Here is a 23,178-nt window from a genome sequence, read left to right on the forward strand (position 1 = left end):
TTCCCTAATCTAATCCTTTCCCATGTGTACAGTTAAGTATGGCATTTCGTTCTCCACCTAAACACAACATGACCTCTTTAAACAAGCGATGCTATGGTGTGCACAGTCCAAAGATGAACTTAATGTTGTTGTTGTTTTTTCTCCCCCTTACACCTTGTTGTGCATAGTAACAACTATATCATTATGTCAATCACAGTTACAAAATGTGACGCGTTGTCAGTTTGATTTCCCCTCGAGGAGCATTAAGTCGACTTGTTTTCTAACCATAATGTGTAAAACCACATTTCCCCCCCCTTCTAATTATTTCTGTGAAATACATTGGAAGGTGTTAATAACACAACATTACCGACAAAACAATAATGTCATAATTGTCTTGGCTCAAACAAGAATGTGCTCCCATTATAATAAGTATCCTCACATCTATTGAAAAAAAAAAACTAATATTAACCTCCATTTACTGTATACTGCTTGAAGCCATAGCAAGTGTCTATATTTGAAACATTTCTCTTAGCACCCTCTAGTGCAATATTCCTGAATCATTTAAACCAAACGAAGCCAAAAAAAAAGTTAACAGCGGTGTGCTGCTTCTGTGCTACTTTCCCAAATCTCTCCTTGCCTTCCTCGCAAATGACAATATTACAGTATATTACAGTAGAAACATCTCACAACCAAACCAAAAATGTCACAAAGTATATACTATACTGAAATCATGATGATTGTTCACAAATGTACCAATTTAGTGTGACCTTTTCAGTTAAACACAAAACTAATTGTACCTTGTGCCATCTAGTGGAAGAACATTTCATTGTTCTGTCTGTCACTACATGTCGCTGCCATAGATAGATGAACAAAGCTCATTTTCGAACCAATTAAAGGAACTTGATTGATATCCCACCTGATGATATCTTCCAGGTGTGGTTGGGATACATCATCTTTAAAAAATTTTTTTGTCTCATTTCACTTCAACTTTACTGATGACCATTTGTCTGCACGTACTGGATACACTCCCCTTAGAGAGATAAACGCACTACGTGCTCATGGGAACAGGTGTCAGGCTTCAGACACACACACACACACACGCACACACACACACACACACACACACACACACACACACACACACACACACACGGTTAATTATTGATATCCCCGCACTGAAATGCTGACATACACACCACCACACTTCCTGAAGTGTCTGTAAGCTGCACAAGTAACGGCATATGGTTAAAAAGCCATACACAATTCGCTGTTAAAATATTTGCGGAAATAAACTGTAAGAGGATTTGTGATGGATTTGGGATTTTTTCTTCTTCCGTTTGTTTGTTTAGTAGTTGACGTGAAGCGGATTTAAAAATAAAGACTTAAAAAAAGGACTGTATTTTCCATCAAATCTTTTTTTTTGTTTTATTTGGTGTTGGTTTTGTAGGATTTTCTTCTCAGACGTGTATTTTAGAGAGCTAATAATAGTCTTACGGAGATAATTTTCCACCGGACGCTGCGATTTTTTTCTCCGATGGAAGCAGCAAAGAGAGAGTGGAATGAACCATTCCGTACACGTAAGGGGGGTCGACATACAAACACGTCACACCGTCAGCAGGAAAGAAAAAAACATTTCAGCACCCGCAACGTTCACTTGAAGGATTTAATAGTAATTCAAATAATATAAAACGTATATTTATTTCCCAGGAGAGAGGGGGAAAGAACATATTCGGGTTATGAATAACAACTACCCCCCCTTTATCGTTTTATGGTTGAGTCGGATGAAAACCGAGCTGGATCGTGCCACATCTTTCACCAGCCGTTCAAGCTTAAGCATCGCCAGAAGCCCAGGATAAAACAAAACAACTGTCACACAACAGCTCCGCAACAACTTTCCGAACAAATCAGCTTTAAAACATCTCCAGCATTCATTTTTTTTGGGGGGGGGTGGGTGTTGATTTGGTCAACAGAAGACGTTGAAGTTGCTGGTGTCCGTTGAAGACGACATAAAAGTGGAGCGACTAAAGCGGACTTTTCTACTGTAAAAAAAAAAAAGAAAAAAAAAAAAGAAAAACCCCAAAAATAATAAGGTAATTTTTATTCTTTCTTTTCCTTTCTTGTATTTAATAACAAACTTCTTGGGACGTAAAAAGTCCGCGTTCGGCTGCCGTGCCAGTTTTCCCTCAAGACGCGATGATAGTTTTGAGGGTTACACCCATTTAGGACTAGACTGCATCACAGCTCTTTCTGTCAAGGCAGTGTGCGAATTTTTAAGTACAATTATTATTTTTGTTGTTGAAAATGAGTGCTAATTGGATCCCATCATCACCAAATCATGTCAAAATGTCATTTTTTCGTTATTACACTACTGTAAAACCCCATCATTTGTGAGGAAAATCTCATTAAATGCCATTCAAGTAACTAATAACAAATGGCAACTAAACTAAGCGTAGTCGCATTATTGATGGAAATCTTAAGGGAGTCAGCACATTTGATTTCGGTGTAATTGTGCTCGCTAACCAACTGTTAAAATGTGAAAAATGGACGCACGGGGAAATAAACTATGGACAACTGCATTAGTCCACCCACACATTGCATCTACGTGAGCTTTTCCATCCAGCAGCACAGTTCAGTACTGCAGGGTGTCCATGGATCCTTAAAAAGTCCTCAATGTGATTTTTCCTTCAAATTAGGGCCTTAATTATAATTTTTTTTAAAATGCGGAATCCTTAAATTCCATCATTCAAATGACTTAAAATGCCACAGAGACTCAGACAACATTTCGATATTTAAGTGTCTATTCGTCCTCGTGGTTCCCAACCTTTTCTGAGCCAAGGCACATATTTTACATTGGGAAACTCTCACGGTACCCTCCCCCCAAACTACAACAGTAATCGTATTACTCTTATTCGGCAACAGGTGGATACACAGATATATCTGACAAATTTGTAATTCATCTTTTGTGTTTTAGCATCACGGCGATCGAAGTGGGGGCCGGAACCATAAATAGTCATTGTGAGGCAGAATTGAACTGGAGTGTTTGTACAAAGTTGGAAGCATAGAATGGAAACTAAACTGAATGTATTTTCATTAAGGTGTGGTTTATTGCATTAGAGTGTAAACAGTACCGCATCATCTGTCATGCAAGTGCACCAGATTAACAGTTGCATTGCCTCCCTTTCCTTGAGCATTAGCACCACTATTCGGTCGCCTTGGCAACTGGTGTGTCAGGGGACCTCATCCTGATCCGGTGCATCGTGTTCTCCACAGTAGTTCAGAGAACAGCACACAGCGGAAAATAAGGGGAGAGCTCATTTATCTTTTTTTTTTTTTTTTTTTTCTCCCCCAAACCAATTGGTCTACAACTGCATTGATGCTGTGCTTATTACCAACACACACACAGATGCAGAACACAGCAGCAAAATGAATCTTTAGTCCTCCCCTTGTGAGCTTGGTGCAGCGCTTTGTGTTTTGTTTGATTTCCATCCAATTAAACAGCATGAAAGGATACTTTAAAATGTTCATCCGATCATGCGGTAATAATAGGTGACCCCTGACATCATTAAAAGGAATCGTTTTAATTAAGGATGTGTTAGGAATTATCTGATTAATGTTTTTTATCGAAAGAACGAAAGCTCCCAATTCAACATTGTAATGTTTTTAGTTTTTACATTTCCTCATACAGCATTTATTTATTTATCCAATTTTTACGCCACCCATCCATGTGTGTCCAGCTGATTTTGGATTATTATTATTTTTTTTTAAATAAATGATATATAATGATAAACGACACTCCATTCATATAATATACAAGGTGCAATATTTCCAGATTTCACAACATTATGACAGCTAAATTTATTTAAATACGGCATCCATAGATTCCCTAACATTTTACTTTATCTTCAGCCTGAAAACACTAGCGCAGTGGTTCTCAAACGTTTTACACCAAGTACCACCTAGAAAAGTACTTCGCTTTCCAAGTACCACCGTAATGACCAACATTGAAATACAGCAGCGTACTTGGCCTAAGTGTTCACAAAAAAAAACAAGTCATAGGTTGTGTTCCTAGAAGATATGTTTAATATTACAGTACGCCACTGTAACATTGTGCACCGTTTAAATATTTAGACCAGTGTTTCTTTTGCGTACCACTAGAGAGAACCTATGTACCACGAGTGGCACTCGTACTACACCTTGAGAACCACTGCGCCAGTACAACTACTGTAGCTATTGAGGGTGGTGATTAACTGTTGTTGAGTGATGTTGTGCAAGTGGCCCTTAAGGTCACCGAAACTTACTGTGACCTTTTTCTTTGGGGTACGTACCCCCAATTCCTGCAACCCTGACAGAGCAGAAAAATCACTGAAGCAGTACGCATGAGGACTCTGCATGTACTGCAGAGATTCTGGGCAGAGCTCGACTCACTATCGCATTGATTTGTGCCAAGTAACCAGTGGGGTGCATATTGAGTGTATTTCAGGACACACAAAACTGAAAGAAATCATGCAACTGTAGCTACTAGCTGTGAAAGAATATTACTATACTCTACATGTTGTAATCAGGGATTGTTTTTGTGTACACCCTGTATATTATACAACAAAGTAATATATATATATATATATATATATATATATATATATATAAAACCCTGGCCCTACCAGCCTGTCCTTTAACCTATTACTGTTGTACCACTACGCCGAACTTCTCCCAACATCAGCTTTACACACGCCATACCTGCTTAGCATGCAGTATGTGGCATGGTAAAGCCATGTACTGAAAACGCAAGTTGGTATCAGATGTCATCGCAAAAGCAATTACTGCCACCATATTTACGGTATCTATTTAGGGGTGTGGTGTTTATTCAAGCGGAAGACATATCCTGCTATTAAGACACTGCACCTATTAGAGCAGAGACAACCATATTTGAAGGGAATACGGTAATGAGGATGTAAACAGAGCCAACTTGTCATTTGATCCCCTACCTTAAGAAAATCATTCACATCATTTGTTCCATTCACGTTATTATTGGCTGGTCATCCCCATCCATATTCGTGCAATAAACACGCATAAGTCACTTTTCATCAGCCCTGTTTTTTTTGGTAAAAATCTTTTTTACCATGATGAAGAAAAGAGCAGAAGGGTCGGCTGTTTTTGACACAGTGACATAGCAAATGAGGTGGGCTTGTGACAAGCTACAGTAAAACTGGCCTCTATTGCAGCCTACAGGACATGCACACACACACACACACACACACACAAGACAGAGAAGCCACTGGAAAATGTGGACTGTGCAGCACAAGGGGGTTGGGATTTAGCAGTGGCAAACTCGAGGGTCTTTGCATCAAGTTTTTTTTTTTTTGTGGACAGTCAGAGGCTCACAGCATTTTCTTTTTTCATAGAAAAAAAAAGTCATGAATGCCAGTCATGCTTTTTCCAAGGAAATGACCTAATTTGGTCAACCAGATGCCTGAATGATAAATGCCGTATATACAATAATACGATGTCTAAGAGACGATCATACTTTTTTTTTTCCGCCACGCTTACTCACACCTGCGATGTTTAGATCACTAACTATTGCTCCTGACGTCTGACCTCACAAACGTTTGACCTTGCTGTTCTGATGGAAGTTGACTAAAATAAGAATTGATGCATTTCAAAATTGGCCATAGGTCAGTTGGTTGGTATGAGGTTGCAAACAGTAACTAAACGCTTAGTAACGGCTGCAATTGTTTTTTTATGGTCTAGAAGTGTTTGTCATTTAAATATTTACTTCAATTATGACTTCATTATCATATAACTATGACTGCTACTTTAGTGTATGCTAATGATAAACTACAACGGGTTTCAACAGATTTGGGTTGCGTCATCGCCTTGTCCAAGGCACTACATACGGCTGTTAATCCTTTTAACACAAGGGGCCCTATTTACGTGAACGGCATAAATCCTGCGCAACTGTGCTCCAAGGGTGGGTTAGACCGGTGTTGGTAATTTCGTAGGCCAGCGGATAAGAGAGTGGTCGGGCTACAGTGGGAGTTTCTGCATCACTGCGGGAATGTTTACAGTCAACTTCAGTCACTACCAATCAAAGCGGCTCCTCTCATTCCCTTTAAATGTGGCACAACTGACAGTCTCGATGGAGACATGGCACCGTTCTATGTGCGGAAGGGGACGGTGCGTAATTGCAGTGATCTGTACGTGAGTGGAGCTTTGACACTGTTCTGGCCATGATGTGGCAGCAGACAATGTAGGCGGGTCTACAGAATGAGCTTGTGATAACCGCTGGCGAGTACAGGGTGCAGGCATAAGTTTATTTCTGCAAATACGCTATCAATGAAAATAGAGCCCGAGGTCTTACTGGAGTCCAGCCTATTATTATAATATGACACTTTAGCATCACTTCTGCTTGAAGGTAGCTGAGAATCTAAACGGCATCTCTCCAAGTGCTGGAACTCCACCGCCCATTTATTGAACGTATGAATCATTATTTTCGCATATGCATACTAATGAGAATTGTTGGTTCCTTGCAGAAGAGTCTCCTCAACAACGGAGTAGTTGTCCAAAACAAAAGCAGTGGGAGTGTGGAGAGCTTCCAGGGACATTATAGAAACACCAGCTATTAGCCTGCTGCCGGTAGCGCTGCATCATGGGAAAACAGAACAGTAAGCTCCGGCCCGAGGTCCTCAATGATTTGCGGGAGAACACCGAGTTCACCGACCACGAGCTGCAGGAGTGGTACCGCGGCTTCCTCAAGGATTGCCCCACCGGTCACCTGACCGTGGAGGAGTTCAAGAAGATCTACGCTAACTTTTTTCCCTACGGAGATGCCTCCAAGTTCGCGGAACACGTCTTCCGCACATTCGACACCAACGGCGACACCACCATCGATTTCCGGGAGTTCATCATCGCCCTGAGTGTGACGTCGCGTGGCGGGCTGGAGCAGAAATTGCGCTGGGCCTTCAGTATGTACGACCTGGACGGGAATGGCTACATCAGCCGGGCCGAGATGCTGGAGATAGTCCAGGTGAGGACCAGGTGCCCAGACCTTTTCCACTGCGAGACGATATTATGAAGACATTTTAACTCTACAGGTTTTTCAGTGGCCAGAAAGGGGCAAGATCACACATTTAGAACTAAATACTCTTACGAGAAATTCAAACCGTGGCAATTGGGGACTGGGTCTTAACCTGTGACCGGAGCAGTTATGGGCGAGCATAGTACCTTGATTATTTTTTTGGGTAGTTCGAAAGCAACAGGTTGGAAAAGCAGCTACGCAACTAGATTGCAATTACTGCTTACAAATGGAAGTGTAAAAGCTGAGGTGACATTTGTCTTTCAAAATCTTTGACTTCAGCTAAGTTTACATTTACTTTTAAAAAGTCCTTGTATTTCAAATTTATTATAAAAGCTCTTTCTGAAACATCAGATATAAAATGTTGGTATTACTTCTCTCTCTTGCCCTTTCCGTGGTTAAATTTACTCCCACAATGTGGTGAGCCGAGCTGCCTGCGGTGTCACATCAATATTGGCTTTGCCTGTTGGGTTTGCTGATAGAAATGTATCGGGGCATTTTGTTACTCTTGTTTTTGGTCCTGAGCCAAGCCAGAGACCTTTTAGATTGTTTACAAGACAGATTCAATATATAAGGTTCTCACTTCCAGTCGATGTTCACTGCATTAAAGAAAAGTACTGTGTGACTAACCCTGTTTTTGTAGGCCATTTATAAGATGGTGTCTTCAGTGATGAAGATGCCCGAGGATGAATCCACACCAGAGAAACGCACGGATAAGATCTTCAGACAGATGGACATCGACAACGACGGTGAGACGATACGCATTTATCCAACCATTTCTGCAAAAACAGATCAATAACAATAATACAAACAACGACATTTGTATCTCTCAGGAAGTCAACGCACCATGACTGACACAACTGCAAATAGAACATTGGATATTATTTGTTGGTGTGGCCGCGGTAGACGAGGGGTTTCACTGATTAGCACGTCTGCCTCACAGTTCTAAGGTTTTTGGTTCCACACTCGGCTCTGGCCTTACTGTGTGGAATTTGAATGTTAAGATTATTTATTTCGTAATATGTGCCCTGCTACTGACTGGTGGCTAGACCAGGGTGTACCCAGTCTCTCAATCAAATTGTATTTAAATTGGACCTTAAGCCGGACATGAAGGATATTGAACACATGATCAAACGGGCACTGATTTAGCCTGGGAGACTAAAAAGTGCTTGACTTTAAACCCCCAGAGTCACCTGTTAGCCAACGTGCTACGCAAGCCTCGGGTCTAACAAACTGCTTTTGTTCTGTGTGATGGACAGGTCGTTTGTCCTTGGAGGAGTTCATTAAAGGTGCCAAGAGCGACCCGTCCATTGTCCGACTGCTGCAGTCCGATCAGGGAACCTCTCGTCAGTTCTGAGAAAACAATGCGCTCCCAAACATCTACAGGACTCCACAGCGTCTTATTGTTTACATCAGGGTTTCCTAAACTTTCTACTCAATATTATAAATTTGGTTCCTCTGCTAAAATTCATCATGTACTGCCATGACAGAGCTATTACGACAAAAACAGAAAATGTTTACTTCAAACCCTTTTACTATGACAATCAGTTACCTAATAAAAAATTGACCCGTGACCCATTTTGGGTCCAGCCCCTTAGTTTGGGAAACCCTGCTTTTCATAATTGTTGTGGCGTTTTTTTTTCTTTTCTGTGGATTGTTGCACTTTTGTCACGTGTAAAAGCTTTCCACCCGTCTTGAAATGGATTTTACTTGTCCTCCCAAAGTCAAGTGCCATATCATGTATTTATATTGACTGGATTCCTTACTTGCAAGTATTATCAAGACTAGCTATGTTACGTTAAGAGGGAATTAATTACATCATTATGTTAAGATTTGATTCACTTCAATGTTGCTCAGGAATGCTCGGTGGCTCTTCTACACAAAATATGTATATGCCTTTTAGTATTGCATGCACTGTGTGATATAACACATCATATCATATAGTGACTTTAGAGACAGTGGCTGTTTTTACTGTTTTATTATTGTAACAAATGTTTTCACACAATTGAAATAAAGTTTTGTGTATGAAAAATCTACACAAGATGTCACCCCTTCATCCTAAACCCGCCGACTGGATTGAAAACCAGGAGGGAAGGAAAAAAAAAAAAAAAAAAAAAAAAAATGCCACCAATTGAGGGGTTAGACAATGTGTTTTTGAGTCCACATGTAAAAACAGGAGACGCATGAACAATAAAAGGCTTTCTCCCTCCTCTTAAATATGATGGATTACAATTGTCAGCAGTTATCTGAGTGATGCCCCACCCCAATGTGTGTGTGACTTCACCAAAGATGAAACATCAGGCATCCCCTCTGGAGTATTTCAGTAACTGCGACTGACCCGGCCTTCCATTTGTCCACAGGAGAAGGGGAGGTGGCTCGCACGGGATCAGACAACATCCAAGCAAACCAGCCTGGATCAAATCCCAGCCCCTTTTGTTTTTTTCCCCCCATTAAGAGCCTCATAACTCAGTCTTGTCATAGACATCGTCCAGCTCCACGTCACTGAGGTCATATTCCTCCTCCTCAGGAAGCTTGTGGGGAGAGAAAAGAACACAATTATGATTTATTCATACATTAAGTACAACCCCAATTCCAATGAAGTTGGGACATTGTGTGAAACATAAATAAAAACAGAATACAATGATTTCCAAATCATGTTCAACCTATATTTAATTGAATACACTACAAAGACAAGATATTTAATGTTCAAACTGATAAACTTATTTTTTTTAGCAAATAATCATTAACTTATAATTTTATGGCTGCAACTCGTTCCAAAAAAGCTGGGACAGGGTCACGTTTACCACTGTGTTACATCACCTTTTCTTTTAACAACATTCAATAAACATTTGTGAACTAAGGACACTAATTGTTGAAGCTTTGTAGGTGGTATTCTTTCCCATTCTTGCTTGATGTACAACTTCAGCTGTTCAACAGTCCAGGGTCTCCGTTGTCGTATTTTACACTTCATGATGCGCCACACATTTTCAATGGGAGACAGGTCTGGACTGCAGGCAGGCCAGTCTAGTACCCGCACTCTTTGACTACAAAGCCACGCTGTTGTAACACGTGCAGAATGTGGTTTGGCATTGTCTTGCTGAAATAAGCAGGGGCGTCCATGAAAAAGACATTGCTTGGATGGCAGCATATGTTTCTCCAAAACCTGTATGTACCTTTCAGCATGAATGGTGCCTTCACAGATGTGTAAGATACCCATGCCATTGGCACTAACACAGCCCCATACCATCACAGATGCTGGCTTTTGAACTTTGCGTCCATAACAGTCCGGGTGGTTCTTTTCCTCTTTGGCCCGGAGGACACGACATCCACAATTTCCAAAAACAATTTCAAATGTGGACTCGTCGGACCACAGAACACTTTTTCATTTTGCATCAGTCCATCTTAGATGAGCTCGGGCCCAGAGAAGCTGGCGCCGTTTCTGGGTGGTATTGATAAATGGCTTTTGCTTTGCATAGTAGAGTTTCAAGTTGCACTTACGGATGTAGTGCCGAACTCTATTTACTGACATTGGTTTTCTGAAGTGTTCCTGAGCCCTTGTGGTGATATCCTTTACACATTGATGTCGGTTTTTGATGCAGTGCCGCCTGAGGGATCGAAGATCACGCAATTTCAATGTTGGTTTTCGCCCTTGCCGCTTACATGCAGTGATTTCTCCAGATTCTCTGAACCTTTTGATGGAACGTGTTACAGCCATAAAATTCTATGTTAATTATTATTTGCTAAAAACAATAAAGTTTATCAGTTTGAACATTAAATATATTGTCTTTGTAGTGTATTCAATTAAATATAGGTTGAACATGATTTGTCCATTTGTCCAGTCCATGATTGTATTCTGTTTTTATTTATGTTTAACACAACGTCCCAACTTAATTGGAATTGGGGTTGTACGATTCATGACATTGGGGAACCAGCTGGACATTTGGCATCGCATACAGCATTAACTTGCAACAAATACCACAAAATATGTTTTTCCTCCAACTGGTCATCTGGCATCGCATACAGCATTAACTTGCAACAAATTCCACAAAATATGTTTTTCTTTTCAGATGTTAAAATTAAGTTCTTGCTTTTGTCAAAAAATCTAAACGATTTAACATAACCACAAAATATGTTTTTCCTCCAACTGGTCATCTGGCATCGCATACAGCATTAACTTGCAACAAATTCCACAAAATATGTTTTTCTTTTCAGATGTTAAAATTAAGTTCTTGCTTTTGTCAAAAAATCTAAACGATTTAACATAACTACAATTTAACAAAATGAGCCGTGAAACGGCATGGCTCGGTTGTTCCATATGTCTGTTGTCAAAAAGTAACAAAGCACCCCGTCCAGCTCTGAGTTTTTTTCTCATGAGGAGTTGTAGTGGGGGACACATGGCGACATCAGCAAAATATTTGCAGCATGCAAGTTTCCTATGTCGATAAATTCCTGCTTTTACAATTTATAAATGGGCACCACGTCTTTGGCAACGATTACCGATCGACTCCGTCATTGCCTTCTATGGCAATGTGGAATGTGTCCAAACAATGTGGAAAGGATACTGCTGGATCGTGTCTGTTTCTTAGCAAGAATTAATGATCAAATGCGTCACACAGCCCTAGTCTCACCTGTCCATCTTTTCCATCCCACGGTTCAACGGAGTGAATTTTGGGGATTACACCACCTGCCAATGAGGCCGTCGAGCCTCGTCCAACAGAAAGCGCCCTGCAAAAGATGAGCAAAGAGAACTGTTGCTTCCTGCTGCTAACCTGGAATGCCCCCCGCCAAAAAAGGAAGGAAGCTTCTGCAACTCACCTGAGGAACTCGTGAATCCCGGTGTCACTGAAGGAGCCCCTGAGCAGCGCGAACTTCATCTTGCGCGTGTTGATGGCGGCCATGGCGGGGTAGCCGAAGCCGCCGATGCCCAGCGAGGCCTCCAGCTCCATCTGACTGCCAGCCTCGGCCCAAAGCCAGCTGGTGAGGGAAGATCGGGAGAAAGGTCATTAAATCACCTCTCTTATTAGATCCAAGTAAAGACGCTCTGCTTTCGTTCTTACCCCCACATCTTCTTCTTGTACTTGTCGGCCAGCTTCATCATCACGTCCAGGTAGCTGTTTCTACCAGCGGCACCTGTTCACATAAACAGTACAAGCACTCACTTAAGAGCAGAAAGGAAGCACTGGATGACTGACGAGAGCAGGGGTGGGAAACGGGCCACATTGCAATTACGATTTCCCTCAGCGTGCCCTTATGACTGTGAAACCATGTAAATGTTTAATTGGCTCATCATATTACTACATATACATAACATATCTATGGATACTTTTTGAAATCAGAAATCAAGGATAAGGCAATTGTCGTGTGCTGTTGTGGTTCACATTGCACTTTTTTTGCGTGACATGATCCCAAACTTTGGACCTTGGTCTTTTACAGACTTTATCTCCCATCTTGCCACCAACTTATGTCTATATGGAGTGGTGTGTGAGACTTAAGCAACATTAGTCTGTGCGGGAAAATGATCCCTGCAAAAGCTTCGCGACAGAGATATTGCCTTTACTTTTTTCTGTAGTCGAATGATTCGAGTTATTACAATTATCATGGCAGCTGTGAGGCGAATCGTGAATGGGGAATGGGTGGGGTTACTGTTCACTGTGTGTGTGTGTGTGCTCACCTGTGTCCAAAATGTGTGGCAGGATGCCAATAATGCACAGCTGACTGTCCTCACAAGTCGTCTTAAGGACATCTTCATTAAGAATCTGTAAGACAGACATTTTCTTCCCTTCTCATTTCCTGCAGATGATGTCATGGCCTGGTGTCCACATACATTACTCACAAGAAGTTTGGGAAAGTCAGCTTTCAGGTTAAATTTCAGCATGAACCTAAGCTATAACTTGACCTTTACGACATATGCAGCCAAAGGTTTGGAGACGCTCAAATTAAGTTCCCCCTCTAAAGTTCATAGGCAATTTTAAGTTCCTCCTTAAATTTCACCCAAAAGATTCAAACCTTTTTGCAAGTCTAATGCAGCACTTGACACACCGACTAACCTCCAGTAGTTCAGGAGCAGGGGCGTTGTCAGAGAACAGATCCAAGGCCCTCTCAATGATGTCACCGCGCAAGCGTCCCCCTTGGTAGTCCTCAGGCTCCTCCCCTTTGCGGAATATCTTAATGGTGGGAAAACCTCTGATCTGCAAACAGAGAGAATGCATGTTTGTATTACAATTTAGGATGGACCGAGGCTGTATTTGTAGCAACTAAGGCTATGCACGAATCAGCGGCGACTCGAATTGGCATTCAAGTGTGCTGAGGAGAAAAAAAAAAAGGAATGCTGAAGCACAATTTTCTGATTCAGAAGGAATCAAACTGCAACTGTTGCCATGCCACATTTACTTAAAAAAAATGAAAATAGAAATATAAATATTCTATCGAATTACTGTGCATAGTTTCTGCCATCAGTAGCGGGTATGAAAACACTTTTGGTTTTCGTCGTATTCACTGTACTGTTACATATTAGTTTTTGTTCTTTGCTAAATTAAATGCAAATAAGCACGCAATGTGTCACACACTCACAGAAACAGAAACAAAGCGGCCTCCTTTTAGATTCAGCCGCTGGAAGATCAGCAGTGCCATCTTGCGGTGAAAGGCCTAACTACACTAACGTTTTCCAGTAGAGAAATAAACATTTGTTTGTTACGGTATCATATGAATGAAGTTTTATAGATAATTTTTCAAATCAAATTGGATTTTTCATTCACTGGAATATGACTGATATTTCTGAAGAGTGCAAGGAGTAACCATTCGATTCCAATTGGGACATCATTCAATAATGTCAAAACGAGTAGAGATGGAATTTAGAGAGGGCGTCGACATTTTGGTTCAACTGGCGACGCAGAATTTACTGACCCATAATTGAAACCCCAAATATTGATAGACTGTAGTTCTCTAGAGAGTTGGTGTGTGACAGGTATAGTTATTCATTAAGCCATTCATTGATTATGTGGAATTGATATTGTGTGTAGCAATTGAGTTAAAACAGTGGACTACTTGGCTGCAACAAGCATGATTCCGTTTCAATTAGTTTGCTGCACAAAGAACACCTCAAAGTTAAAAGAGTTACACATCAGGACATTTATGGTTTTATGCTCACCCCGTAGCGGCTGGACACGGCCTGATGTACGGTTGCGTCCATGGCTCCGAGGCGAACTTTGCCCTTCGTCTGCTCCTTGACAGCTGAAGCGGCAGCTGCCCACTCAGGCTCCAGGCTGGCGATCGCAAAAGGCAACATCACGTCACTTTTTTGTTTTTAAATTAAATCACTTTAAAATACAGTGGGATACCTTTGATCAAACGATCCATTTTAGAACACAGGTTGGCATGATTGTCAAACTTAAGTAAAGATGAATGAGACACGAACTGTCACAAGCATTAAGCAATGTAAACCCTAAAAAACAATCAATCACTACCTTCACTTGATTGAAGTGACAATTCATAAGAGCTATTTTTCCTTCAAATGTTGGTAGAATTTCCAATCTGTGCCATCTGGACAGGTTCCACTGTCCAAGCTTAGCAAAAGGGTCAAACTCACTTCTTGCAGTGTCCACACCAGGGGGCGAAGAACTCCACCAACCACACGTCGTCGCTCTGCAGCACCATCTTGTCAAAGTTGTCGTCGGTGAGCTCCACCACGTCCTTTTTACTGCCACCGCCGCTGCTCTGCTGGGGGAAAAGTCTCACTCAGCTCGGCTTTATAGTTTGCGACCAGAAAAGCTGCGTTGACTCGTCTCGTACCTGTTGGCTGTAGCCCGAGCTGCCAGACTTGCCATCGAGTCGTTCTTTGACCAGAGCGCGCAGAGCATTCATGGCGCCATCCACAATGGCCTGGCTACTGCGTCCACCTGATGGATGAAATAAACCCCAGTTTTTTTTTTTTGTCCACTTAAGACGAGAATCTTTTTTTTATTTTTGTTTAGAGCACAAATATAGCCTGTCACAAATACCTTGATACTGCTCGGGTTTGTTCTTGTTGCTCCCAAAGATCTTGATAGTGGGGAAGCCGGAAACACCATACTGGCTTCCCAAAGATTTGTGTTGGTCTGCATCTACTGCACCCACCTTAACAATACCCTGAGAGAGAGCACAGGAAGTACATTCAACATTCATCTGACCACAACATACACTAGTCAATGAGCCTATCCCAGCTGTCATCAGGCAGGAGGCAGGGTACACCCTGAACTGGTTGCCAGCCAATCGCAGGGCACATACAAACAAACAACCATTCGCACTCACAGTCACACCTACGGGCAATTTAGAGTCTCCAATTAATGGGTATTTTAAATGTTCTTTATAAATATACACTCATGTAGTGTTTACCTTAAGGGCTGTGGCAGCCTTCTTCCAGTCTGGCGTCAACTTTTGACAGTGGCCACACCTGATGAAGAAGAGAAGGCATGTCAACATCATGCAGTAGTTACTCGTGCTCATTAGGGTCACAGATGAGCTGGCGCATATCCCAATTGACTCTGGGTGAGAAGCAGGGTATATACTGGACAGGTCACTCAATCGAGGCACATATAGACATATACCTCCTCACGTTCACATCTATAGACAAATTTGAGTCCTCAAATAATATAACATTCATGTTTCTAGAATGTGGGAAGCCAGACATCGACACGAGCATGGGGAGAACATGCAAACTCCACACAGATATGAACTCCAAACCTAAGAACTGTGAGTCTATTCAACAGTTACACATAATAAATAAATATTAAATTAACTATTACAATTACTGGCCGCGGCGGCACGGTGGCCGACTGGTTAGAGCGTCAACCTCACAGTTCTGAGGACCCGGGTTCAATCCCCGGCCCCGCCTGTGTGGAGTTTGCATGTTCTCCCCGTGCCTGCGTGGGTTTTCTCCGGGTACTCCGGTTTCCTCCCACATCCCAAAAACATGCATGAATTGGAGACTCTAAATTGCCCGTAAGCATGACTGTGAGTGCGAATGGTTGTTTGTTCCTATGTGCCCTGCGATTGGCTGGCAACCAGTTCAGGGTGTACCCCACCTCCTGCCCGATGACAGCTGGGATAGGCTCCAGCACGCCCGCGACCCTAGTGAGGAGAAGCGGCTCAGAAAATGGATGGATAAATTACTGGACGCTTTAAACATAACAATAGCACGATTTGGTTGTCGATTTGTTTTTTGGGACACCCCTAAGCGCTGCATTAGGCCCACCCAAGATGTGTGAATGCACTCACCAGGGAGCGTAGAACTCGATCAGCCACAGACTGTCGCTCTGGATCACCTCTCTGTTGAAGTTGGACGGGTTCAGTTCGACCACATCGTCGCTGGGGGAATAAAAGGCTCGCACACCCACAAGCAGCGAGCAGCCCAGCAACACTCCTGCACAAAAGACTCACTCCTTAGTCATTATTCTGTCACATCTACGGATAGCCAGCTGTGCTCAACGCAGCCGTTTTGAAACACGATTTATCCTGCATTAGCACATCATTCTACTTAATGTGGGAGAGCTTTAACGCAGGTTTAAATTTAAAATTAAAGAGGCCTGTAAACCTTTGATTATTGTGTTATTCAAGCTAGCCAAACAAGCCAGACTCCACAACTGCCTAACCCAACAATCCCAAAACGGGGCATTTTTAAAGAACTCATTATATTAATGTACGGTTCCACTTACCAGAAAGTAAGGGTTTCATGATTTGAGCAGCTTCCAAAGATTCCTCCTTGACACGCAAACAGTACGAAGACGACCGCCGCTCGCCTTTAGCTGCCTTGAATAAACTCAGTGGAGGAGACTCACCGTGGCCCACGATGATTGGCTGAACTCGAGCAGCGCAACCAACCTACGAACGCCGATTGGCTGACACGAACAGTTCCGCTTGGCTGACCAATCGGGAGGCGCCGTGTAAGGTTTTTAAGAAAAACGAGTAAAAACCCATAACGAGTTGTGATTGTTTTACGTCGGCGATGTCGAAAAACAAACAAACAAACAAACAAACGAGGGAATGTCGTGTAATAATTAAAACACGGAGGAATCGCGCCGAAATGAGCTGATGCACAACATATTGTGCTTTCTTGCAATAAATGTATAATTGTAACGTTAATGCTACGGGAGTCAAAGGGGTTAATATGACAGATAATCCCCTTGAGACTGTATTCATTTAGTTATGTTAAATGACTGATGTATACCAGTTAGGTATATTTAAAGCTTTGTGTGCCTCTGTTCACAGTGTATTATTTTTTTGAGTCTCGAGGTGGAGACAAATAATCAACTAAAGCCTGTGAACCAACTTTGTTTGTTGTCCCCTATTTCTGAGTCTTCAGATAAATAACATTGTTCAATAAAAATAGAAATACGTTTGAACGCTTAAAAGTATTTGTAAAAAAAAATGGACAAATTCACAGGGTGAATAAAGTATTTATCTTATTCTAGCTTCCATCGAACTAGAACAAACTTCTTCTTTCCACACAGCACTGTGCAATCTTCCACTGTATCTCCTGTTTTTCTATTCCATATAATGCTGCTACTCTTTTACAGTTAACACTTTTATTTATCCGATCCCGATGTCGATCTTACAGCAAACAGCAGAGAAAAACAAAGCAAAAAATAATACATAGCATCATAGCACAACGGTGAATAAATGGTTAGTAATAATAATAATAATAATTCCACTATGCGTTATTTCTTATGGTATGTAGGGAGTTCAAGATTGTCGAAACAGGAAAGACTTCAAAATCAAAAGTAAACTCTTATTTTGCTGTCTTACCGGAACTTGGTCTGGTTCGATTAGTTCTGCCTTGACCCTACGCGCGCTTCAAAATCCAACTTTGTCCACTCAGAGCCACCAAACGTTCGCGCGTGGAACAAGGACACATCAACCACTGCTTAAGTATTTCTGTCTTAATTAATTTTATTGATTTTTTTTGTTGTTGTTGTTAAAGTATCAAAGATTTTTATTTGAATTGGACGATATTTTAGGGTCACCCCACCACCCCGCTCCAGCAGAATGTGGGGAACCCACAGGAGCCGGCGCCGGAGCGGCTCCGGAGCCAGCGAGGAGCCGGAGATCGCGGTGAACATCGGCGGGCTCAAGCAGGTGTTTTGCCGGGACGTTCTCAATCGCTTCCCGGACACCCGCCTGGCCCAACTGGTGAACTCAGCGCCCGCCCTCCCCGCGGAGGACATCTCTTCCCTGTGCGATGACTACGACCCGGAAAAGGGAGAGTTTTATTTCGACAGGGATCCAGACGCGTTCAAGTGCATCACGGAGCTTTATTACTACGGGGAGATCCACGTGAAGCGAGGCATCTGCCCCGTCTGCTTCATGAAGGAGATGGACTTTTGGAAAATTGACTCGGATTTCTTGGATGAGTGCTGCAAGAGTAACTTGCAGGAGGTGGAGGACGAGCTGGAGGAGATCGCCGAGAAGGTGAGGACTATCCTGGTGGACCGGGAAGGAGATCCGAGTGCCATCGGCTGGCAGCGCTTCCAGACGTACCTGTGGAGGCTCATGGAGAAGCCCGAGTCCTCCTTGCCGGCGCACATCATCGCCATCCTCTCCTTCGTGTTCATCCTCGTCTCCTCCGTGGTCATGTGTGTCAGCACCATACCGGACCTGCAGGTGGAGGACGAGGAGGGGAACCTCATGGAGAACCCCACCTTGGAGGTCACGCTGAGAAAAATGATCTTTTTCAAAGAGTTACAACACCGTCACACAAATTGTTAGCCCGTCTATGGCGTTTCGCCATATTTGTAACCATTAAGCTGGCAGACTAAGACAAAGTCATGCCATTGCTTTAAACACACGTGATTCTCGTTTTGTTTAGCTTGACAATAAACTTAAACTGGGATTGGCAATACTTTTTTTTTTTTAGAAATATCTTCAAAAATATGTAGACTACACATAATAGTAAAATCAAAATAGTCCCTAAACAAAAGTTTAAAAACAGCAGTTCTTAAAGATTAAATCCAAATGTATTGTACAAAAAAGTTAAATACAACTGAACTGTACCACAATGTTTTTTTTCCACGTAGTACCACAGTTTAAGAATCACTGCTTTATGCTACATAATTTCCTTTTGCAATTCCTTCCCCTCTGATTACATTATTGTCCTTTTTTTCCTTTCTCACGTCTTCCTTCGGTCCAGTTTTCAATGAAATTCATGTAAAAGTGCACTTGAGATGAATAACACTTTCACTTTTTTCAGTGCATCGAGACGGTGTGCATCGGCTGGTTCACCGTCGAGTACGTCCTGCGCTTCATCTCGTCCCCGAACAAAGTCAAGTTCGCGCTGGCCTTCATGAACGTGGTGGACTTCATGGCCATCATGCCCTTCTTCGTGGTGCTCCTCCTCACCTCGCTGGGCGCGGGCGTGATGGAGCTGGCCAACGTGCAGCAGGCGGTGCAGGCCTTACGCATCATGCGCATCGCTCGCATCTTCAAGTTGGCGCGCCACTCGTCGGGACTCCAGACCCTCACGAGTGCCCTGAAGAGCAGCCTGAAGGAGCTGGGCCTGCTCCTCATGTACATGGGCGTGGGGGTCTTCCTATTCTCCGCACTGGGCTACACCATGGAGCAGAACCACCCGGAGACCTTGTTCACCAGTATCCCGCAGTCCTTCTGGTGGGCCGTGATCACCATGACCACGGTGGGCTACGGCGACGTGTACCCCAAGACCACCTTGGGCCGGTGCAACGCCGCCATCAGCTTCCTGTGCGGCGTGATCGCCATCGCCTTGCCCATCCATCCCATCATCAACAATTTTGTCCTGTTCTACAATAAGCAGCAGGTTCTGGAGACGGCCGCCAAACACGAGATCGAACTGATGGCCTTGCGCTTCGACCAGGACGGTGGCCAACACGAACACGTGTGTGGGGCTGGGGACACCCAGGTGGTACTCCTGAAGACCCCCCACAAGGGATGGGCAACGAACCGGGGCCCCAACACGAACGCCAACTCGGAGAGCAAAGCTGAAACCAAACACTGAACAGTTCCTCACATGGATACAATGGTAAAGCATGCGGAGAATGCCGAGGGGGGTTGTTCTCCCAACGGGTCCACCATCTTGGGACTGCCTGGAAAAAATTAAGAGACCGCTACAAAATGATCAGCTTTTCTAAAATTGCTGTTTATTGGAACCAGTGGAAAATATAGAAAAAGTGAAAACACACTTGGGTCCATGCATGCCAAGTCTGTTAAAAATACTGAGGTAAATTCAAACGCCTGACCTCAGACCTGTGAGGCGGATGCACCATCCACTCCTTTACCGTGCTGCCTATGTGAAATCAAATGTATGTAATAAGAATTACTTTAATTTTCATATTCATAATCAATTTAATCATAATTAATCAAGCAAATATTTCATTTAAAAGAGCAGAGTGGTCCTTATGTGGCCTGCAGGTCATACTTTGCCCTAAAGGGTTAAAAAAAAAAAAAAAAAAAAAAAAAAAGGCTTAAAACCGGACTGGACTCACAGTTCAGTTTAAATACTTGACAATAGACAATATTACCCCACATAATTACTAATCAAATCTCTACTGTGCCTCTGCTTGAACACAACAATGGCGACGTGATTGTAAAAAGAAAATGATGGTAGGGTCACTCAGAAGCAGTCTTGAAGGCTTTGAAATGGATTTGAAAGTGCATTCAAGTACTGACCCAATGAGCTGTGCCTTTGTGATTCTCTTCAAGGCAGGTGGATTGTGACATTGGAATGAATTGTCACGGAATAGCTGCATGTACAATGGATATAAAAGGTCTACAGACCCCTGTTTAAATGAGAGGTTTTTTTTGGTGATATAAAAAAAATAAATTAGACCAAGAAAAATGATTTCGAAACGTTTTCCACCATTAGCGTCAGTTATGCCCTGTGGAACTAAATTGGAGAAGAAAAATAATAAATCTTTTCCTCACTGATGGTAGGATCATTTCAAGTGCCTCTGATTAACCCGAAATAAAGTTCAGATGTTCTTGTAGGCTTTTCCTGACATTTTTTGTTAACTTTATAGCAGAAGCTTGAAAGTTTTGCACGAACGCTGACTGATATTTGTTAACTGTTCATAATTCCCTCCACCTTGTTGCGATGCAACCATGACACATTTTGCCACGAGCGTTCGGGAGATTTCAAGTGTTTTTGAAAAAAGAACACTATACATACAGTGAAGCATGGCATTAATTCTGAACACGGCAACATACCCAGTTATAAGAGGGTGTGCACACTTGTGCAACCACATTATTTCAGTTGTTTATTGTTGCTTCCCCTTTCTAAAATATATATATTTTTTTCAAGTTGAGTACAGGTTATAGTTCACATTAATGGCGGAAAACGTTTTGAAATGATCTTTGTCTCATAGTGTAATATTACAAAACGCTTGCATTTGAACAGGTGTGTGTAGTCCTTTTATATCCACTGTATAGTAACAAGCCTTATATTTGTGAGCCTTATTGTTCCTCTCTATAAATCATAATGTTTCTATGTTTGTTTTTGTGTCATAGAGGAAGGTGTGGAGGGGGGGAAAACATGCACATGGCCCACAACATTGTTACATTAACCAGCCTGTCTTGTATCTGACAATGAATTTATCATTGTCCACTTTACAAAGATTTCCTTTTTTTTTTTTTTTTTTAAATGGTGTGTTCCCATTTTGGGCGATAACTGTATAAATGCTGGGCGAAAACGGTAATTTTTCGAATATTCTTTTTTTTCAGTTCACCATCTTCTCCACGAGTGTACCTAATAAAGTGTTCAGTGTGTGAACAAAAGTCTGAAGGCCTCCTCGGGGGCGGTGTGTAGTCTAGCACAACCTCACAGCTGTTCACGGTCTTTTTCGGCCGTGGCGTGACTATGAGGCATCAGATATAAACTCGATCCAGTGTGCCAGAATGTTTAAAAAGCCGTGGCCCGCCTTCCCCCCACGGCCACCCTTCCCCCGATCCCAGTAAAACCGACACTGGGAGTTTACGTGCTCGCTTTGCCTGCAGGACGTGTAACCGTGAGTGCTTTCAACGTTGCAGCAGCTTTGGCCGCCTCCTTCGAGGATCTCTGAATTGACTTGTTCATAAAGTTGCATGTGTGTGTAACAATGGCCTCAAAGGAGCAATAAAAGAGTCAGTTTAAAAATGTATAGAGTCTTTATATTTGGAGAAAAAACAAACAGAAATTAAACTAAAGTCTTTTTTTTTTTTGCCTAGTTAGATTAAGCTGTACACATGACTCCAGTAATGTGGGTAGTTAAATTATTCATAATGTGTCATACGGTCTTTGGATAAATAAAAAGAAGACTTTGATATTGCCCTAATGTGTGCCGCATTTAAAGGTTATATTGAAATTTGCTACACCACCGGAGCACTATTTTGGAAATAGCACAGCAGATTTAGTTTGCTTTAGTTGCATACAGGAATGCTTGGCGTCAAAATGTTGATGATTGATTTTTGTGATATTTGTCCTTGCTGTAAATGCATGCGCTGCGGGGCTACTCGAAAGCAATTACATGCTGTATTTAATCTGCTGGTAACAAAGTCTTTATAATGTCGGAGTTGTCAACATGTGCAGTACAAGTAGACCACATTGTAATTGTGAGAGATGAATCCCTTTAAAAAAAAAAAACAAGAAAAGATGAACACTGTTTCAGTCTATTCTGTCTGTGTTGTGTTGTCATACTAAAATGGATAAATCAGTTCTGTTTTGTCCTGTAAGAGACCCTAAAAATAAAGACCAGATGTTAAAAACAGTATTGTGATTACCACAATGACATCCTTTATGTGTTTGTATGCAGTATTTTAACTGATTGCTATTTGATATATATATTTTTTAAAGACAACACTTGGCCATGACAACAAGAAGGTACACAGTAATGCAAATATAGTAGTACTTTGTATACCCTAGTTTTTGTCGTATTTGGGTTTTGACTATTCCCCCCCACCCCACCCATATAAATGCTCTCTTGTTTTTTTTTTCCCATCCGCACTGTTTTTGTACAAAAAAAAAAATATTTAAACGTGACTTGGCCATTCTTTTTCCAGAATTAATGTGTGTTCATCCGAAGTATTTTGGAAATTGTTGATAAAGGGTTGAACAGACGGCAAGGCATATTCCACAGTGGAAGCTCTGCGAAACA

At 42.1% G+C, this 23,178-nt stretch overlaps 3 protein-coding genes across 5 annotated transcripts; 2 read left to right on the forward strand and 1 right to left on the reverse strand.

Moving 5' to 3' along the window:
- The first annotated feature begins 1,789 nt into the window (after nt 1-1,789).
- On the forward strand, nt 1,790-9,270 carry hpcal1 (hippocalcin-like 1). Its single transcript, XM_061753516.1, has 4 exons — nt 1,790-2,069; nt 6,507-7,000; nt 7,692-7,797; nt 8,308-9,270. Exons 2-4 carry the CDS (start codon nt 6,623-6,625, stop codon nt 8,403-8,405), a joined length of 582 nt encoding a protein of 193 aa, XP_061609500.1. The 5' UTR covers nt 1,790-2,069; nt 6,507-6,622; the 3' UTR covers nt 8,406-9,270.
- Nucleotides 9,011-16,881, reverse strand: pdia6 (protein disulfide isomerase family A, member 6). Of its 2 annotated transcripts, none has more exons than XM_061753513.1 (13): nt 16,738-16,881; nt 16,301-16,445; nt 15,419-15,476; nt 15,046-15,172; nt 14,837-14,943; nt 14,634-14,764; nt 14,196-14,310; nt 13,096-13,236; nt 12,720-12,804; nt 12,106-12,178; nt 11,864-12,022; nt 11,677-11,773; nt 9,011-9,579 (listed from the first exon to the last, which is right to left on the reverse strand). In XM_061753513.1, the coding sequence occupies exons 1-13, from the start codon at nt 16,754-16,756 to the stop codon at nt 9,508-9,510; spliced, it is 1,329 nt and encodes a 442-aa protein (XP_061609497.1). In that variant the 5' UTR covers nt 16,757-16,881; the 3' UTR covers nt 9,011-9,507. The 2 variants fall into 2 exon arrangements, with proteins under 2 accessions (XP_061609497.1, XP_061609498.1); XM_061753514.1 differs by having other exon boundaries at nt 14,634-14,761; nt 16,738-16,880.
- A 982-nt stretch (nt 16,882-17,863) lies between these two features.
- Nucleotides 17,864-22,792, forward strand: LOC133468586 (potassium voltage-gated channel subfamily F member 1-like). Of its 2 annotated transcripts, XM_061754664.1 has the most exons (3): nt 17,864-17,950; nt 18,040-18,727; nt 19,269-22,792. In XM_061754664.1, the coding sequence occupies exons 2-3, from the start codon at nt 18,068-18,070 to the stop codon at nt 20,046-20,048; spliced, it is 1,440 nt and encodes a 479-aa protein (XP_061610648.1). In that variant the 5' UTR covers nt 17,864-17,950; nt 18,040-18,067; the 3' UTR covers nt 20,049-22,792. The 2 variants fall into 2 exon arrangements, with proteins under 2 accessions (XP_061610648.1, XP_061610647.1); XM_061754663.1 differs by having other exon boundaries at nt 17,881-18,727.
- The last annotated feature ends 386 nt before the right edge of the window (nt 22,793-23,178 follow it).

Source organism: Phyllopteryx taeniolatus, chromosome 18 (assembly GCF_024500385.1).
Source record: "Phyllopteryx taeniolatus isolate TA_2022b chromosome 18, UOR_Ptae_1.2, whole genome shotgun sequence".
Lineage (NCBI taxonomy): Eukaryota > Metazoa > Chordata > Actinopteri > Syngnathiformes > Syngnathidae > Phyllopteryx > Phyllopteryx taeniolatus.

Excerpts from the sequence above, each read along its gene's own strand:
- hpcal1 (XM_061753516.1), top strand. The coding sequence starts at position 6,623 with ATGGGAAAACAGAACAGTAAGCTCCGGCCCGAGGTCCTCAATGATTTG. Across the intron at positions 7,001-7,691 it reads AGATGCTGGAGATAGTCCAG|GCCATTTATAAGATGGTGTC; the intron begins GTGAGGACCAGG and ends CTGTTTTTGTAG. Across the intron at positions 7,798-8,307 it reads GATGGACATCGACAACGACG|GTCGTTTGTCCTTGGAGGAG; the intron begins GTGAGACGATAC and ends TGTGATGGACAG.
- pdia6 (XM_061753513.1), bottom strand. Across the intron at positions 14,944-15,045 it reads CAAACCCGAGCAGTATCAAG|GTGGACGCAGTAGCCAGGCC; the intron begins GTATTTGTGACA and ends TTCATCCATCAG. Across the intron at positions 11,774-11,863 it reads GGGATTCACGAGTTCCTCAG|GGCGCTTTCTGTTGGACGAG; the intron begins GTGAGTTGCAGA and ends CATCTTTTGCAG.
- LOC133468586 (XM_061754664.1), top strand. The coding sequence starts at position 18,068 with ATGTGGGGAACCCACAGGAGCCGGCGCCGGAGCGGCTCCGGAGCCAGC. Across the intron at positions 18,728-19,268 it reads TGGAGAACCCCACCTTGGAG|TGCATCGAGACGGTGTGCAT; the intron begins GTCACGCTGAGA and ends CACTTTTTTCAG.